Source organism: Onychostoma macrolepis, chromosome 13 (assembly GCF_012432095.1).
Source record: "Onychostoma macrolepis isolate SWU-2019 chromosome 13, ASM1243209v1, whole genome shotgun sequence".
NCBI classification, from domain to species: Eukaryota; Metazoa; Chordata; class Actinopteri; order Cypriniformes; family Cyprinidae; genus Onychostoma; species Onychostoma macrolepis.
In genome coordinates, this window is record NC_081167.1 from 2,336,749 (window position 1) to 2,356,360 (window position 19,612).

The 19,612-nt window shown below is 42.4% G+C and overlaps 1 protein-coding gene across 1 annotated transcript in view; it reads left to right on the plus strand.

Annotated features, from left to right (window-relative positions):
* dst (dystonin) overlaps window positions 1-19,612 on the plus strand; it is a 168,406-nt gene that overhangs the window by 121,450 nt on the left and 27,344 nt on the right. The window contains 21 exon segments of the mRNA XM_058795815.1: window positions 4,623-4,784; window positions 5,151-5,321; window positions 5,417-5,583; window positions 5,846-6,005; window positions 6,199-6,525; window positions 6,659-6,743; window positions 6,954-7,195; window positions 10,431-10,637; window positions 11,552-11,671; window positions 11,779-11,886; window positions 11,980-12,198; window positions 12,634-12,837; window positions 13,320-13,551; window positions 13,653-13,879; window positions 13,960-14,082; window positions 14,434-14,535; window positions 15,153-15,254; window positions 15,760-15,933; window positions 17,058-17,213; window positions 17,307-17,504; window positions 18,715-18,843. Of these exon segments, the coding sequence (XP_058651798.1) occupies window positions 4,623-4,784; window positions 5,151-5,321; window positions 5,417-5,583; window positions 5,846-6,005; window positions 6,199-6,525; window positions 6,659-6,743; window positions 6,954-7,195; window positions 10,431-10,637; window positions 11,552-11,671; window positions 11,779-11,886; window positions 11,980-12,198; window positions 12,634-12,837; window positions 13,320-13,551; window positions 13,653-13,879; window positions 13,960-14,082; window positions 14,434-14,535; window positions 15,153-15,254; window positions 15,760-15,933; window positions 17,058-17,213; window positions 17,307-17,504; window positions 18,715-18,843 (3,615 nt within the window).

Here is a 19,612-nt window from a genome sequence, read left to right on the forward strand (position 1 = left end):
CATGAATGTCTTCTGTGAACCTGTGGGAATTTCTGGCTCTTGAATCATAGCTATTTGTAATTCCATAGGTGATGATGGGAAAAGGGTCTTTGTGAGCCCCCAGTGTTGAGCTGACTCATCAGCCTGACTCACCGTACAAACGCCCGAGAGGGAACCTGAAACCCTCCACCAGCACAGCACTAGAACTTACGCACATTGTTGCATTATGATGAAGTTGTTATTTCACTGCTATCGTGTTGCCTGGGACGTTGACAAAGAGAGAGAGATAACGTTTTTGGCCCAACGGATCTCAGCCCTCAAGTGCCGGAGGAATTTACTCTGAGATTTTTTTTTTTTCAACAAAACCTTTGTTCTCATCTTAATAATAGTTCTGCGTTTCAGTGCCTGTGGGTATTGTTCGTGTGAATGGTGAGAGATTTTGTTGACAGAGTTTTTTTTTTTTTTTTGGATGCCCTGTTTCTGTGCACAGACAGGCATTGTTTCCCATCATGTCTGGTTTTAAATGAATGGTTTTATGCATTTAACATCAGGTCAGATAATTTGTTCATCCACATTTAAAAGGCTGCCTTGCAAGTTTTTGCCATGTGCAAATGGTTGGTCAAAACTCCAAGGGCTACAGACTTCTGTGTAAATTGTTTGTAAAGTCATGCTTACGTAAATTGTCACTTTTAACATAAGAATTGATTTATAAACAAATTGCACAGAAATTCTGCTCGTTTTTATAAATAAAGCCACTAAATCAAGCAGCTGTAAAGCACAGCAAATGGTCAAGTTCATCCAAATAAATGGCGTCATAGAAAGATAAATCCCTTTTATTTGCTTCATGAGACGTCTATGTGGCGTCAACAGCAGTAAACACGTCTCGGAGACATTAGAGACTTGGACCTTGGAACTATAAAAGCAAATGTTCTGCCTTTCTTAATTCTCGGCCTGGATTATTTCAAAACACCCGTCTTCGAATCCCACACATATCTTTAACCTCTTTACCTCTTCCAGCTTCCTGATTTCCTCTTTTTGCTAACACAAAAAGTTTGTGTATGATTCCCAGACACCTACACGCTGTTCACTAGTCCCTACACTCTCGGCAGCAATGCTAAAATGTCACAGAAGATGACACATGAATCACCTAGATTAGGGGTTTCACATATGATAGTATCACATAAATATGTCCTGATAAATACATTTAAATATATCAATTACCATACTTCACATAATTCATGTAATTATAAGAACTTAATTGCAATGTAATTATTTTATTTTGTGTAAATACATTTTATATATATATATATATATGTATATAAAACAGACTCAAAATTAAATTTTTACTTATGCACAATTGCCTATGAACTACTCCTGAGTTAATTAAGCTGAAGGTTTAACTGGGTTATTTTGGCTAAACTTCACGTATTACTGAGCTGGTGCTCAATGACTGACAAAACTTCTTGGTCCCTATGTAGGGCTCTGCAAAAATGAGCATATATACTGTGAGGTTCACTTTTAAGGGGATTAGAATGTATCCAGAGATTATCTGACAAGTACCAGAAACCAAACTGCATTCTTTATTCATTCTACCCTTCAATCCATTGCTTCTCCCACCTTGTCCACTTGCCATGAAAAAAGACCTGTCATGCACTTGGCACAGGTCACGGTGTTTCATTACCCCCATCCAGTTCCTCCCTCAGCATTCTTCTGTAATTATGAGACACTACAGGCTCTTCCATGTCTCCAAAACACCAGGCAGAGAGGAGGAGAAACAAGGGACGAAGAGGGCAAGAGAGCAGAAAGCATATCTATTTCTGCCTTGTGTGATGTCATCTGAGAGGGTGCCGTGTGCTTTTGTAGCTTTGCTTTTTTCCTCTCTCTGCCCTCCCCTGACAAGAGGAGGAGAGCTGCTGTCAGAGCACAAGCACACTAAGAAGTTAAGTCAAATGGGACACGGAGACAGAAGGGGAGAATTAAAAGAGGGTCAAGCGTCTACCAATCAGCATGAGCCGGCCACCGCACAAATGGAGCTGTGGCAGATGTTGCCTGAATAATGTGAGGGGGGCGGGGCCTTGAGCCCTGTGCCAGGAGGGTGTCTGTCATTGCCGGTTGGACCACAAGAGAAGCAGGAGCGGCTTTTTGTTTCTCCTGAAGCTTATGGCTTTGTTTTCCCAGATTTGAGGATTTGTATCGGGATATGCCACCATTATGCATACGGGATACCTCTGTGTGGATAACTGTACGGGAGTTCTCAGGAAATTCTAAAATTCCAAGCACTGGATGACGTCCCTGATGGAGTTATAAAGAACTAAGGAAACAAGCAACAATGACAAGTTGTGACAATGGGGAGAAATGCAAACCAGCAGGATTGTCATTTTGGAAAAGGATGTATAAGAGGAAGAAGTGATGTATATTAGAAATAACAAAAAATTTATTTCATTAACTTTATTTTCACCACCTCTATAAAAGAAATGTTATAAAATGTATAGTATTTTTGTGGTATTGTAATTTTAGGTTTTAAATAGTATATTCATGCACATATTCTTAAAAAAAAATCTATGATTTACGTTACGGCTGTATTTATTATTTCCTTACACCTTCTTTGGGGTAAAGTGTTTCCTAGTGATTTGCAAAAGTAAAGACTCCCCTATGGCTTTTTAAAAGTTTCTTGATGTTTTCATGTCTGTTAAGGATCGTTGCACTGAAAAGCTTTACCTCATTGTTACAAGTCATTTGTAAGTGATTGTCATAATGGGCAAACCTCTGAGTAGACCAGACTGTCTGCGGCAGAACCCTTCTTGTGTGGGCAAAGGAGAGGAGGAGGACCTCAACATCGATGACTGTTACGTTCCCCAGAGGTCCATTTATGACACAGTGCGTCTGAATGAGCAAATTGACTCAGGCTCTAAGGGCAGCCTGGCCTCAAGGCACTTAGTCGGCACTTTACCATATAGCCATCGCACCCTGGACATGAGCGCACTCTGTGGGAACGGCGTCTTGGCCTCCTCCAGCGCCTTTGAGCTCCGCAGCAGGGAGGCGGTGCGTTTGGACGAGCGGGTCGTGTTCGACGGCTTGAAGCTTAATGGAGATATTATCCGGGGTGCAGACACCATGCTGTGTAAGCCTCGGCCAGCGGGCGAAAAAAGGGAGCCGGCTCAGCACCGCCGTTCCTGGAGGACCTTCGCCCCCGCAAACCTCAGCGAATACGGCAGCTGCAGCGGAACACTGTGCAATGATGGAACGGGCCAACACGGGTTGGGTCGAGGGGGAAGAGGAAGCAGTATGACGAACTCTCTCACCTCAGAAGGCGACTCGGGTCTGTGTAGTCCCACTGTGGAGAGAGAACAGCGAAACGCACGAGCCCAGAGGCGACCTGGGCCTGGCACAAGAAGCCTTTCTTCTACTGAGGGGGTGCACGTATCTGGGGACCTCAAGCCAGGGCGATCCCTCAGCTCCGGTCAGGAAGAGTTCCCCATCTCCCCAATGAAAGACAGATTACCCACTCCGCTGTATTACACGGACGCATCGATGCTTGGAAGCCAACAACGTAACCATACATACAACTCAGACCTCATTGTGGGTCAGCGCGCTGTTTCCAATAGCGATTGTCCAGATATAAATGTCAGGACGCTGGCAGAGTCAAGTAGTAAAACGCATAACTCCACGACATTCTCAGGATATGAGGAATTACCCACAGCTGAACTTCTTGAAGACACTTGTTCGCAGGTCGACTGTGAGCTCCTCAGTGTAGTGGTGACAGAACCAAAGACTCTTTCACACTGCCGGAAGAATCTAGAACAACATGTAACCAAGGACGAAAAGTGTTATGAATGCGAGCAAAGAGCTACGGACTCCAAAATGGCAGATTTGGAGGATTTCTTGTTGTTAGTTGAAAGAGAGGCAGGTTTCTCCAATGGAATAAAACACGTGGACGATGAAGACATAGAGAGTCTATTAACATCAATAGCTGAATGTTCGCAGATGGAACTTGTGGCCTTGCCTTCCACCCAGGTACCCCAAAATAGTCAGCGAATGTTGATAGTTTGATTAGTGTTTCCTGGGAGGCTGGCTAGTGCCATTCGGCCTTTATCAGATTAGGAGAAAGCTGAATTAGGTTTATCGTGATTGCTGGTCAGTGACTCAGATGTTGTGATTGTGCACAGCTGACTGTAACCGAGTAGCAGCCTCTCGCAACAACCAGTTGACTGGCGTTAGAGTGCACATAGTGCCCATTTCAGTGGAAGAACCTCACCTTATAAGGCTGCTGGCTACGACATATCTAGTTACCCCCCCTGAAAAGACCAACAAAGCTGGCCTCTAGGATATGTTTTGGATGTTGGTCCCCTGAATAGGATTGTAGTAGGAGCTAATGTTTGCTAAACACATTTATTTTGTAGTTTGGTCCTCTTACTGGATCTCAGCAAGCCTTTTTTTGTTTCATAGTTTTTATCTGCTAATGGATTTTAAGAGAAACATCTAAGACAAATTTGATTCTTAACTGAGAACCATAACTGAGAACTAAATGAAGTGTTCTTAGCTTTGAAAGAGTGACTTTAATGATTGCTTGAATTTTATGAAGATTGAATAGCTTACATTTTCTTCTGTGGGTTTTAGTGTTCTTCTGTATTTATCACATACAGGTTTTCCAAAAGGACGTCATTGAGTCACTGCAGAGCCAATTGCAGGAGTTGAACACTCTGGGCCAGGCACTGATCCAAAATGCCGCCAAAAGCACCAGCACCAAAAAACTTGATCAGGATCTAGAGGAGGTCAACACCAGATGGAACACCCTCAACAAAAAAGTAAGACCCACTGTTAATCTAATTTCAAAAACGGTTTACATTTCAGTTGAAGAGGTGCAATATCATGCATGAATCGTTTGATTTCTTTGTCCACTGCACTCTGGAATGCTCATAATTTTTTGATAACAATCATAATGTTTGCCAGTGTTGGTGAGTAACTACCAAATAGTGATGTTATTACCTTTTCAGTAGTTAAGGAATAGTCTGTAAAATAGTGTAGCGTTTCCAATATCAAGCTTTTATTACAAAAAGCGGTTTAGTGTGAGATGCTGCACTAACAAATTGAGTCATTTCTAGCATGCCAAGCTATAGTTTTAAGGTAGTTTCCTTGTAACGGCTGTATTTCTCTATTTGTGATCTCCTCAGGTTGCAGAGCGATCTGCACAGCTTCATGAAGCCCTGCTGCACTGTGGCAGGTTCCAGGATGCACTGGAGTCCCTTCTCAGCTGGCTTACGGACACGGAGGAGCTGGTGGCCAATCAGAAGCCTCCATCAGCAGAATTCAAAGTGGTGAAAGCACAGATACAAGAGCAGAAGGTATGATGGCCGAAATGCTGAGACTTTATCCACTGATGTGAAATCTATCTTTTGGTTTCACACACCTCTGTATTGTTTCTGCTGGCTTTGTCTAGCTTCTGCAGAGACTGCTGGATGACCGGAGAGCTACGGTGGAGCTGATTAAGACGGAGGGACGGAAAATGACCGACTTAGCGGATACTGTTGATAAGGAGAAGATTGCGAGAGAGATTGAATGCCTGGGGCAAAGGTGGGACGACCTACTTAAGAAAGCTGAAAACAGGTAAAACTTACTGCAAATCTGTTGCTACATTTTGGAAATTACATGTCCATTGTTGGCAAGTCAAATAGGAATAGGCTATTTTCATTTTGATTGAGAAAAAAAAAAAAAAAACTTTGGTAGACAAATCTTATTTTCCAGCTCTGCTCATAAGATATCATTTGTCTTTTTCATGGGTAAAGGACTGTGTTTTAGCATATGCCGATACAGTATAATTAAACCCAATTATGTCCAGCAATAAAGCTCACTGCGATGTTCTTGGCAGGCAAAAGCAGTTGGAGAATATTTTGGTGGTGGCACAGCAATTCCATGAGACCCTTGAGCCTTTGACGGAGTGGCTAACAGCTACCGAAAAAAGACTAGCCAACTCAGAGCCCATCGGCACCCAGACGTCCAAGTTGGAGGAGCAAATTTCTCAGCATAAGGTACAGAACCGTCTGTAGCGACGGCAAAGTCCCATGACCACGTTTAGTTTGTTTTCCATCGCGTTTTACTTTTTTGATCCATTGCCCATTTTCCCTGCATTTCTGTTGTTCTTCCTTGTGTTCTCATTTGACCCATTCTTTTTCTGTTATTATGGTTTCTGCACCCTGGTCATGTGACTTCCATGGTAATCAGGCTTTAGAGGAGGAGGTTTTGGGTCGTGGTAAGATCTTATACCAGGCCATGAGTCTGGGCCAGTCTCTACGGACGGTCAGCTGTGTGGATGACAAGGAACTGGTGCAGGCGAAGCTCGACAACACGCACAGCAGCTATATCGAGCTGCAGGAGCATTGCCGCCAGAAGGCCGACTTATTGCGGCAGGCCCTGGCTAATGCACAGCTCTTTGGGGAGGATGAAGTGGCCCTAATGACCTGGCTTGATGAGGTGCACGGCAAACTGAGCGAAGTCTCGATCCAAGACTACACGACGGCCGTGCTCGCTAAACAGCATGCTGAGCAGCTGGTACTTTACACGCTCCTCCTCTTAAGGCTTCCTTCCCCTGTTTTGTTCATTGAATTTCTTTGTCTTCAGTGGTGTGGTATGATTTTATCACTCTCAGAAGATGCTTGTGACTGATGTATGTTTCAATGCCCAGGCTCTTCATGAAGACATTGAGTTGAGGAAACAAAATATTGAACAGGCCATCCTTAATGGGTTAGAACTGCTAAAGCAGACCACAGGTGAGATTTAAAAAAAAACAAAAAAAAACATAGCTAACTGATTAATATTTGTATAGTTGCAATTTGGTTATGTAACAAATGCAATAACAATTATTTAAAGATTTTTGCATAACCTGGGTCAACATTTAGAAGGTTTCCTGTTAAAAGAAATGTTTTCTATGCTCTGAAACTGTATGAATGTCTGTATTGTGTGTGTGCACTTTCATTCAGGCGATGAGGTTGTTGTCATCCAAGGTAAACTAGATGGAATAAAGACGAGGTATTCAGAGATCAGCACAATGAGCAACAATGTTTCAAAGACTCTGGACAAAGGCCTGTCTCTTGCCACAAAACTGCAAAACACACATGAGGAGCTGAACTCCTGGTTGGAGAAGGTAGAGTCTGAGCTGGCCATGTTTAAAGCTCAAGAGCCGGTCGGAGAGCAGCTCACTTGCGTACAAGAGAGGCAGAAAGTAAGTGTCAGTGCTGCTGCATTTGAACCCATAGAGATCTCAAGTGTTTCTGCTAGGTATCTAAAGTACCAAACAAACAAGAGTTTTGTAAGTCTCCCCCTCATTGTGTCTAGATTTGCCAGACCAGATTATTTGAAATCCAATTTTATAGCTCTATAAAAATGCATTTTAGGAGAAACAGATGAGGCAAAGCTGATTTTGAATCAAACATAATTGAAAATTAAAATCCAGTGTAACTCCAATGAAGTGGTTGCAAAAATGTTTCTTCTTTGGCTGATGTTGATTAGGGTGTTACATTTCTATAGCACCAAAAAGGGTGACACTTCGCATGATTTGCTGAAGCCAGAATAAAAACTGAAAAAAAAAAAAATTATATTTTTAATTTAAAAGACAACTTTTCTTACCATTTTAAATGCATGTTCTCTTTATTACCTGAACATTCCTAAATATGTAAAAAAAAAAATACAGTTAGAATAGGGCTTTTTTTTTATTTTGTCTAAAATGTATGTCACCTAATATTAACTTAAACATAGTCTATTTATTTATTTACTTACTCATTTAGTATAAGTGTCTGACTGTGCTGGTAGGCCGACATGGTGTCACGCCCCTGGACTGTTTTGTTGTGTTTTCATTCCCCATGTGCTCGGTGTGACCTAATTTCTGCCATTGTCCAATTATGAGTTAATCACCTTCATTGTGTTCACCTGTCTGCCCCTCGTCATCTGCCCTATATTAGTTGCTGTCCTTTGAGTTCTAGTTTGTCGGTTATTGTTGATGTTACCCTGTGTGTGTACCTCCTCGTTTCCAGTTATATTAAATCTATTGTCCCCTTTGAACCTTCGTCTTCGTACTTTGCGTCTGCACTCCACAGAACCGTGACAGAATAACCGACCACACAGAAAGTAAAGTATAGCCGCGAGTTTCCCTCATTTTGTTTTCCGTTTTCGTCAGTTTTTATTTTCTGTTTTGTCATGAATGACCCTGCCTGCCTCCTCCTCATGCTGGAGCAGAGGAGCCTTTCCCTCGAGGACCATACAAGACTATTCGTGGAAATCTCCAACTATACCCACTACCCGGACTACTGCCTCTGCACATTCTACCAAACAAGCCTGAATGATGAGTGCAGAGCGCAGTTGTCCGGAGATGGTCCTCGGGGAGATTTTGCCACCTTTGTGGAGTGGGTGCTGGTGTCTTGTGGATCCCCACTGACCGTGGACTACAAGGACGATGACACCAGTCCCACTCCTGACCCAGAGCCCAGCCCACCATCACCCCGAGCCGCAGGCGTCAGCCCGAGCCCACCGCGGACGGAGAGCCAGAGCCCATAGCAACCCACGAGCCGTCGCAAGAAGGAGCGACTGAGCTGGAGTTTGCCCCGGAGCCAGAGCCTCATGGACCGTCCGATCAGGTGCGAGAGCCGGCTACATCGCATGCGACAGTGGATGTTACAGTGGAGCGTGAGGGTGCTGAAGGAAGCCCCGCCCACTGCACCGCCGCTGAGGGTGAGCAGTTGCAAGACTCTGGGGACTTAATAGACTGGGAAACTCATGCAGACATGCCCTCTCTGCTTCCACCTTTATCTGAAGTCTCTGACTACCCTGAACTGCCTACCTACCCGGATTTCCCACCCACCCTCCCTCTCCTGCCTCCTCCTATCATCCCGGCTACTTCAGCCCCACCTCCGCTGCATCCTGGCAGCCCCTCTGCTCACCCTCAGCCCACCATCTGTGCGGTGGGATCGCTGGTCTGCCTGTCTCCATCGGCGTCGTGGCTGGGGATCCTCGTCTCCGCTTCCAGCCTCTGAGTCCTGGACTCCACCTCGGCCCTCCGACCCAGCGGCTCCACCTCAGCTCCTAGCTCCCTCATCTCCACCGTCGCCCGTCGATCCTCCAGCTCCACCGGGCTCCCTCGTCCCTCCGGCTCCGCCTTGGTCGGGCGTCGACCCGCCATCGCCTCAGGACTCCGCTCCTCCGGCTACACCTCGTCGCTCCGTCCCACCGGCTCAGTTGGGCTCCTTCCTCCCGCCAGCTCCACCTTGGTCCTCAGTCGCTCCGGCTCCACCGCGGATCTCCGGAGCTCCGTCTCCGCCTCGGTCGCCGGAGCACTCGGCTCCACCTTGGCCCTCCGGATCCTCGGCTTCGCCCGGGCTCATCTGCTCTCCAGCTCCGGCTCGGGCTCCTCCTCCACCTGCTCTGCCGCCGTCGGTCGGCTCCTTGGAGTCGGCGGCCATTCCTCCTCCATGGCTCCTCCCTCCGTCGGCTCCACCGTGGGCCATCAACATGGCTGTGGCCTGGGTCCTCTGAGGCTCCTCCTGCTCCAGGTCCCTCCTGTCTCCTCCCTGGCTCCTCCCTCCTTCGTCACCTCCCTGGTCTCTGTCTGCCGGCCCCCTCCCGGTGGTCCGTCCTCCTCCTGAGCCTCCGCCTTTGTTCCCACCCGTTTCCCCCCCCTCTGTTGTTCCACGGTGCGAGGACGCACCTTCCGGGAGGGGGGAGTAATGTCACGCCCCTGGACTGTTTTGTTGTGTTTTCATTCCCCATGTGCTCGGTGTGACCTAATTTCTGCCATTGTCCAATTATGAGTTAATCACCTTCATTGTGTTCACCTGTCTGCCCCTCGTCATCTGCCCTATATTAGTTGCTGTCCTTTGAGTTCTAGTTTGTCGGTTATTGTTGATGTTACCCTGTGTGTGTACCTCCTCGTTTCCAGTTATATTAAATCTATTGTCCCCTTTGAACCTTCGTCTTCGTACTTTGCGTCTGCACTCCACAGAACCGTGACACATGGTAATTCAGAACTGGACTGTCCAATCTAAAACTACACAGATGACCACCCTAATGTAGATGTTGGTGTTTAATAAGTAATCCCGTTTAATTTTGGAAAATGATACACTGGCTTAAAAAAATTATTAGTTTACAGTGCACTGTATTTTAAGGTGTCATTGTTACAGTGTAATTACACAAAGAAGTACTGAGTTATATTAATTAATATCACATACTTAATTGGGGTTGGGTTTTTTTTTTTTAGGGGTTTAGTTGCTTGATATTAGGCACAGTTTACTGTTATTACTCTAGTAAGTATATAACAAGGAAACTGTAAAGTGCTACCAAAAATAAATATTTAATTAAAATAAAAACACACAAAAGAAACATCAGTTTTTAAAGAATATTTGATTTCAATATTCAAATATTGTCAAATTTGGTTGATGTGTAACTACTTCTTTACTTGTCACATCCAGACACTGATGAAGGAGGTTAAGGATCAGAAGCCACTGGTAGACTCTCTCAACGAAGTAAGCAGCGCTCTGCTGCAGCTCGTTCCATGGCGAGCAAGAGAAGGTTTGGACAGGATGGTCACAGATGACAACGAGCGCTACAGAACGGCCAGCGATGCCATTACACAGCATGTAGACCAGACTGGAGCTGCCATCTTAAAATCCCAGCAGGTACAGTGGTTCTGAGCTGCTTGAGAAAATAACACCACCCTTCTATTAGGAAGATTCATAATGAAGTTTGTTGAAGCGCCCAAACAATGCAACGCCTGTGATTGCTGCCAAGGGTGATTGGCCTCATTGTGGTGCTAATTCTTAGTGCTTTATAGTCATTCAAACTTAATTTATCCTCTTGAGCTGCCTTGATGGTATTTACATAATATACTAATGGAGTGTGACCCAGATTGATTACATTTGCATCACATTAGTCTGTTTGTGCTGTGAGAAGACTTAATGAATTCATGCATAGCTGACTTGCCTAGGTTGATAAAATAATATGTAAGGTAACATTTGAATAATAATAATAATTATTATTATTATTATTAAGTTTGGTTCTTTGGTTATTATAAAGAGGAACAGTATGCATTTTTGTGAGTCCAATTATAATGTTAGTCAATGTTTGTTGAGCCAAAATCTTAATTTAATTTCTTCATGAACATTTTGCGCTCTTGGAATTAAACATGCTGTTTTTAGACTTATATATGCAAATTACCCGATTGGCTAATTTCTTAGCTTGTAAAACAAGTAACAATCTGTCTTCATTTGCCTGGATATTCAATATGTTTTGTTATGTAAATGTAGGGAATTATGTTAATGAGCTCAAAGATGTGTGAATTTCCTAATGGCATGATTTCGCAGCTTTGTTACCATTAATTTTCTGGGTGAAAGAAGCCGTTCATTATGAATATTAAAATAATATGTCTACATAGTAATTCTTAGTACTCACTGTAATGGTTTATTTTAATTTAATATTAAGTTCTGTATCTTAAATTATATGACATGAATCTAAGCTGAACTGCATGAAATACTGTATGGTGTATAGAAATGTGATATGCACAGTGCTTGAATGCTTTTTCCCTGATGTGCAGTTTGAGCAGGCAGCCACCACTGAGCTCGAGTGGCTGACGGAGGCAGAGAGGAAGCTGTCTTGCGTTGGGGACATCAGGCTTGAGCCGGAGCAGACCACAGCTCAACTACAGGCTCAGAAGGTCAGTCGTGTGTTCATGTGGTCGTCTCTAACCTGCGCTGTCACAGAATCACAGAAACACACAGTACGTTAAAAAGTGCACATTCAAGTGCAATCTTTCTCCTCCAGAGCTTCTCCATGGACATTATGAGACATAAAGATGCCGTGGATGATATCGTGAAGACCGGCGAGGCCATTATGAACAACAAAGATGAGGCAGAGAAGCAGGCATTGAGGGTAAATAAAAGAAAATGTATAAAAAAAAAAAAAACTGAGCCTAATCTGTGTGCAGTAGAGTTTTAGGACTAAAATCACTGTGGTGTCATACAGGTGAAGCTCCAGGCGCTGTCAGAGAAATACAGCGTGGTTAGTCAGCTGAATTCGGAGCGCTGTCTGCAGCTGGAGAGAGCTCATTCTCTAGCCTGCCAGTTCTGGGAGACGTACGATGAACTCTGGCCATGGCTGCAGGAGACCAGGACTACCTTCACTCAGCTGTCCCAGCCGGCTATCGAGTACGAAGCACTTCGACAGCAACAAGAGGAACTGAGGGTAAGACTGAAAACTCTTCATGAAAGCACCTCAATTGATGCTTGAGGTGCTTGAGGTGAGAAATATACATCCATATCTATATCTATATATATATATATATATACAGTATATATATATATATATATATATATATATGTGTGTGTGTGTGTGTGTGTATATAGATGTATATGTATATATAGTTGCTGATCGTGACTATGAATTCAAATGTAATGGTTTACGGTTTTGCCTTGTGCGAAGATCACGGTAATGCAGCTTAGTGCTTCATTAGAATGGCTAAGAGGATAAAGTATTATGTACATCAGTGGCCAGACAGATGCTATTTGAGATCTGCGTGATATGATGTCGGATTGTGTTTGACCTTTAACAGTTTTTTTTTAATGTTATGAAAAATCCACTGCTTTTTATTCTGATGATATTAAACTTTTCAATCTTCAGCAAATGAGGGAGCTGATAGCAGAGCACAAACCCCACATTGACAAGATGAATAAAACTGGACCACAGCTGGTGGAGTTGAGTCCCACTGAGGGAGCGCCAATCAGAGAGAAATACGAGGCCACAGACAAACTGTACAGCCAGCTTAAAGTCGACGTCAAGCACAGAGCTGCTACCTTGGACGAGGCCATCTCCAAATCCACTCAGGTGCATTGCAGTATTTCATTGGGGTTGTATTCTGCCCTTTTGTAGCACTGTTTAAAGGCACAGTTTACCCCAAAAATGAACTTCAAATTTTGTCATCATTTACTCACCCTCAAGTTGTTCCAAACTTGTATGATTTTTTTTCTTCTGTTCAATACAAAAAAAGATATTTTGAAGAATGTTGGTAACCATAGAGTTGCTGGTAGGCATTGACTTCCATAGTATTATTATGTTCCCAGCAACTCTTTGGATACCAACATTCTTCAAATTAACATAATTTATGTTCTACACAAGAAAAAAGCTTATACAACTTGAGCATCAGTAAATTATGACATAATTTACATTTTTTAGGTGAACGATCCCTTTAATGTTCCTCTCTCTCACCATTAGAAGAAGAAAGCAGGCTGTTGCTACCATACCTTCAAAAACCAAAGCATGTAAATAATGTCTTTTGCAACATTTCTGCTTGTCAATGATCTCCACAGTTCCACGATAAGATATACCCCATGCTGGAGTCTCTGGAGCGCATCGCCGAACGCCTGCGCCAGCCTCCATCCATCTCTGTCGAGGTGGAGAAAATCCGTGAGCAGATATCAGAGAACAAAGCTGTGAATGTAGACTTGGAGAAACTTCAGCCGTCGTATGAGACCCTCAAGCAGCGAGGAGAGGAGATGATCGCTCGCTCCGAAGGAGCAGACAAGGACCTTTCGGCCAAAGGTAACTGTGCTTTTGTCATCTGAGCGAATGGGATCTGGGCTTGAGTGACTACTTGGTTTTAAAGCAGTGTGATAAAATGCGTTCTTCTGTTTTGTTTGAAGCTGTTCAAGATAAGCTGGACCAGATGGTGTTTCTATGGAATGACATCCAAGCTCTTCTGGAGGAAAGAGAAGCCAAGCTCCTGGATGTCATGGACTTAGCCGAGAAGTTCTGGTGTGATCACTGCGCTCTCATTGTCACCATCAAAGACACGCTTGATCTGCTGAAAGAGCAGGAGGAGGCTGGAGTCGATCCTTCAGTGGTCAAGCAACAGCAAGAGTCTGTGGAGGTCTGGAGGCTTCAGAACCAGATGTTTGATATTGATTCAGCTTTGCGAAACATCTTCATTGTTGCCGTTTTGCTTCACAGTGCTTTAGAGAAGAGATCGACGGGCTGCAGGAGGAACTGAATGTGGTCCAGAATCTGGGGGCGGAGCTCATGACAGCGTGCGGAGAACCTGATAAACCAGTGATCAAGAAAAGTATAGATGAGGTAATGACGTCATAGGAGAATAAATGCTTCCCTCAGAAAATCGCAATCATAGTTTATGCCGAAATACTATTCTAGTAAATTATGGTTAACATGGTAGATTTTTGTAAGCATTGCTACAGTCTGCACTGGTTCTTCAGTGTGAGATATTTTCCATTCAGTTTAAAAAAGAATGAATACAATAATTATAAAACAAAATGAAGGCATCCTGCAGAAGATAAGTTATGATGGTAATTTTGTTAAATTGTTAATTTTAGACCCAGGCTGTAAGTGTTCCTGGTGTAACTGAAGTGCTGGATGAGTCAGTTGGCGTCACACTGTATAATGTCTGACCACATCTCGTATGTCCCTCAGGTGAACTCGGCTTGGGAAACCCTGAATAAGACATGGAAAGAGAGAGTAGAGACTCTAGAGGAAGCCATGCAGGCTGCGGTGCAGTTCCAGGACAGTCTCCAGGTAAATATGACACACACAGACCACTACCCTCCTGACGAATCTGACCGCAGATCTGTCTGCTCGTTCAGTCATGGGAAACGTCCGGAGCTAGTTTGTAGTCAGCATAGTCTGATCTGCTATCATGCTGTATGTGCTCATGAGGGAAAAAAACTGTTAAATGAATGATTCATGTGACGTGATTCAGCCCAGGCTGGTACCAAGAGGGTACGTGGAGACTTTGAAAGAGAGAGAGAAAAAAGTGCTTTTTGTCATTGTCATAGCGTAACCAGATCAAGAACATAGGGTATCTTTAATCATGCTGAGCATGATTAATCATCGTTAATCATGCTATTCTTTAATCATGCTAGGCAAATGATTCACCCTGGTTGCTGAATAAGTTTTATTTCTCATTTATTCTCATGAAGGCTTTTTCTAAGGGATCATTGTGAATATTAACCAGTTGCACTTGTTTGCCCAAAACTCCAGATTTGAGTAGAATTGGTTTAGGTGTGGCTTAGTTTTGTTCATTTTCACTGTCACCTGAGACACATTTGTATCAGGGCTTTAAGTGAAACTCGACTCGATGCAAAGTGCGGATGTTGTGCAGCCCGTGACAATAGTTTTCTCCTCCCTGACAGAACATGTTTGACTCAGTGGATATTATGGAAGGCAAACTGGATTCGATGTCGCCCGTGGGCACGGACCTGGAGACTGTGAAACAGCAGATCGAGGAGCTGAAGGTATTGATTTCCTGCTTGTGTGTGGGAGATTTTCTCATAGCCATGACGCATTGCTCTTTGTCAAAATCATAGTGGATCCAGATCAAAGTTTAGAGCTATTTGTCTCCAGCCTCTTTCATTTTTGATTGTTTTGTGAGTACAATTGAGCTGATAGACCACACAGCAGCTGTGTTTACACGGAGCCATTCATTTGCTTCATCTTACACAGTTGGCTTAAGCTTGCACAATTGTAAATGTTTAACCATTCATGTTTTTAAAATGGCTTACAGGTGAAATAACATGCTTTTAGCCCAATATTTTATTTGTACGTGATTCCTACAAGAATTTATTAGTGGCACACACAATAGCCTGCGGTATGTTATTGTAAAGACAGTCAGATATGTCTTTAGTGAATGTTAAGAGGAAGAACAAAAATCAAAATATCGGATCATTGCATTAATCCTTGCTGTGTAAATGCAGCCATAGTGAAACAGCAGTCTCATGTAACATGTACCGTCGTGTGAAGGGGTTCAAAGGTGGTGCGTACCAGCTACAGATCGAGATGGAAAGGCTGAACCATCATGCCGGGCTGCTGCTGAAGAAGGTGGTGGACGAAGCCGACCGCGCTCCCATCCTGGAACCAATGAATGAGCTGAAAATGCTCTGGGAAAACCTGGATAAAAAGATTATCAACAGACAGGTTAGGCACTGAGAAGGACCCATTTTGTGTCTGTAATGTGATCTATCCCAGAGATCAAAATAAAAAAAGTAGCAGATACTATACACTGGGAATTGATTGGCTTGTTAAAAATTAGGTGTGACCAGAAAGACTATAAATGTGTATGAAAACAAATAGGAACAATTGATTTCATGTCTATTGATTAATTATTTTTTAGATAATTGCACTAATTGTTCAGTTTAAATTTCATTGATCCTAATAAGGGAAATTTAAGCATTTAAAGAAATGTCATCAAATGCACAAGTAGTAAAGAATAAAGAGGGAGTAAATAATAAAGAATAAAAAACACACTGCTGTAAAGTACACAAAGATAGTCAAAGGTCTTCCTTCACACAAAATGAAGGCTTTTGGGTTTAATCAGTCTGTACATTATATTATATTATACATTCATTTTCACAGCACTAAAATTAATCATATGGGCCTATTTTATTATAACACATTAGGTTTGCATTGTGACATGAACAGAACATAATTAAATCATTAAATAACTTGACATTGAAATGCATTTGTGACCCTGGAGCACAAAACCAGTCTTAAGTCGCTGGGGTATATTTGTAGCAATAGCCAACAATACATTGTATGGGTCAAAATTATCCATTTTTCTTTTATGCCAAAAATCATTAGAATATTATTTAAAGATCATGTTCCATTAAGATATCTTGTAAATTTCCTACCGTAAACATATCAACACGTAATTTTTCAAAACTTCATTTGGACAACTTTTGTTTTTTTTGCACCCACAGATTTTCAAATATTTGTATCTCAGCCAAATATTGTCCTATCCTAACAAACCATACATCAATCATCAAAGCTTATTTTTTTCAGCTTTCAGATCATTGATCATTGAATTTAAAAAAATTGACCCTTATGACTGGTCTTGTGGTCCAGAGTCACATTTGACATATTTTCGAGTAATGCAGACTGTTCTTAAAGAACTTTAGACTATCAAAAAGAAGTCCAGCCCCAAACTCACACCACTGGTTGACTCACATGTCCAGCACAGAAATAACAATACTTGATTTTTCACTGCACTATGCATTCATAGCATTATTGTAATGACTGCTGTGTGTCCTGATCTCTTGTAGCACAAGCTGGAGGGAGCGCTGTTGGCTCTAGGGCAGTTCCAGCATGCTTTAGATGAACTTCTGGCTTGGCTTACTCATACCGAAGAGCTGCTTAGTGAACAGAGGAAGGCCTGCGGCGACCCCAAAGCCATCGAGATCGAGCTCGCAAAGCACCACGTACGTAACAGTGAAAACGAGCTCATAATGCGGTCACTGAGCCACAGAACCACTCAGACAGTACATCTCATGTATTGTCGTTTCTTTCCATAGGTGTTGCAGAACGATGTGCTGGCCCATAAGACCACAGTGGAGGCGGTGAATAAGGCCGGCAGTGACCTCATTGATTCCAGTGCTGGAGAGGAGGCGCGAGGTCTGCAGAACAAGCTGGAGAACCTCGACCAGCGCTGGAGAACTATCCTGGAGAAGACTGAGCAGAGAAGACAGCTTCTGGACAGTGCCCTGCTGCAGGTCAGGAGCCAACATGAGCCAGCCAGAGACCTGGCAACCCTCTGGAATCTCAGAGGCTGAGCGTTTCCTAAAATGGAGATATGATTGATGATGTTCTCAACGTGAGGCCAAAAATGTCCTCTCTTAATCTTAAAGAATGTGAAGGAGAAGCAGTAAAGAGTTGGATGTCCATACACACACATGCTCTCACTCAAAGAGTTTGCTTTGATGTGTGAACACTGAAAGGTTGACGGTGAATGATTTGACTATACAAATTAAGAAGTAGGAACAATTACAAAAAAAAAAAAAATTCTTAACATTTTTATTTACATTTAAAAAATGAATTTTTTAACAAGTTGACTCAATAACAACTTTATTTGTATATATAAAATATACACATAGGGTCAGTTTTACTAAACAGGGCAAATTAGCGCGAGAGCACAATTCCAAAACTTTCTGCGGGTGATTTACTAACAATGCGCAAATTAAAGAACACAGACGCAACATCTCATTTACATATCAACCAACGCAATATACCAAGTGCAGCGCAAATTAGCGTAGTCGCAAATAAAGAATGAAGAAATAAAGAAGCCACAGTACGTGGAATAAAGTAAAATGAAGGTTTGCTAGAAGTTTTGATAGAGCTGGTATTCCAAGTCGTCTTTTATATCCTGAAGCAAATTAAAACCTTCATTTGAATACTCTCCTCCCATAACTTTTGTGTCTGAAAGGGAAACTCCTAAAAATTCAATAAGGTCAGGCGCAAAAATAACTGTCCACGCCTTTTCAGCGCTAATTCATCACTGTGCGTCTTTAGTAAAACCTGACAGTACAATTTCAATGGTTTGCGCTGGCGCAAGCTGTTAGTAAAACTGGCCCTTAATATAAATAATGTTATCTATGTCAAACCTTTTCAACAGTTTTTTTAATTAATTAAAAATGGAAAAAGCACAATTGTTTTGTAGACCTGAAACATTTTGTTAAAAAAAAATAAAAACGATGAACTTTATTTTCCACATTAAAACAGGGAGCAGGGAAGTACCTAGTTGTTTATTGACAATGCTAACTCATTTTGAATCCAGACAGCATTGTTCTCAGAACTGAGAGATTTCCTACAAACTTGCCATTTTTAGGACTAATAATCTGCTCATTACTCAAGCCTCTCACCCCTCCGGCCGGCGGTAATGAATGTGTGACTCTATTGTTGTGACGCTGGCGGATCTGTTTTCAGGCTCAAGGTTTCCATGGTGAGATTGAAGACATGCAGCAGTGGCTGAAAGACACAGAGCGTCAGCTGTTAGCATCAAAGGCCCTCGGAGGCTTACCAGACACGGCCCGAGAGCAGCTTAACACCCATCTGGTATGTGTTTAATACGACAACAGATCTGCCACCGATGGCCAGCTTGTAACAACTAACAAACACAATATTTATTTTACATTTCAACGTTTGTAATTAAAAGATTTATGCATTTGTAATTGAGAACAGTTTTGTATGTTTTATCTGAGTATTTTATTAAATAATGTTAATCACGACAGTCTTGTTTAGAGGAATAATTCACCCAAAAATTTAACAATTTGTCATCATGTACTCGCCCTCGTTTGAAGATGATTCAAACCCATATGACTTTCTTTCCTCCTTAATACGACATAAAAAATCTCCAAGTGGATCTTTTCATGCAAAATATAAGCACAGTGATCAGAATCAGAATCAAGCTCCAGAAAAAGCACAATATAGAAATATAGTGTGTGAGTTTTATGAACTACATTCACTGTTCCTTTTGAAGCCTGACAGACCCTGGTCTATAATTTCATTTCGTGGAAAAGAGCAGCTTGGATATTCTGCAAATCTCATTTTGTGTTCCATAGGAGGAAAAAGTCATTTTTGGTTGAACTTGCACCGGGATGAAAAACACAACACTAGTTAGACTTTGGCTTTATCTAATTGTATGAATGTGCAATCAAAAAAAAAAAAAAGTCCCAATTTTTATGAAACATTTGATAGACTTCTGATTTCTGCTGATCTATCCACCTTTTTCTTCAACGCGGAAGTAAGCCTATGGGTGAGATCCAGTTCATTAGCCGTTATAGATTTGCACTACAAACCAGTGTGTTCATAATTAAGATAATAC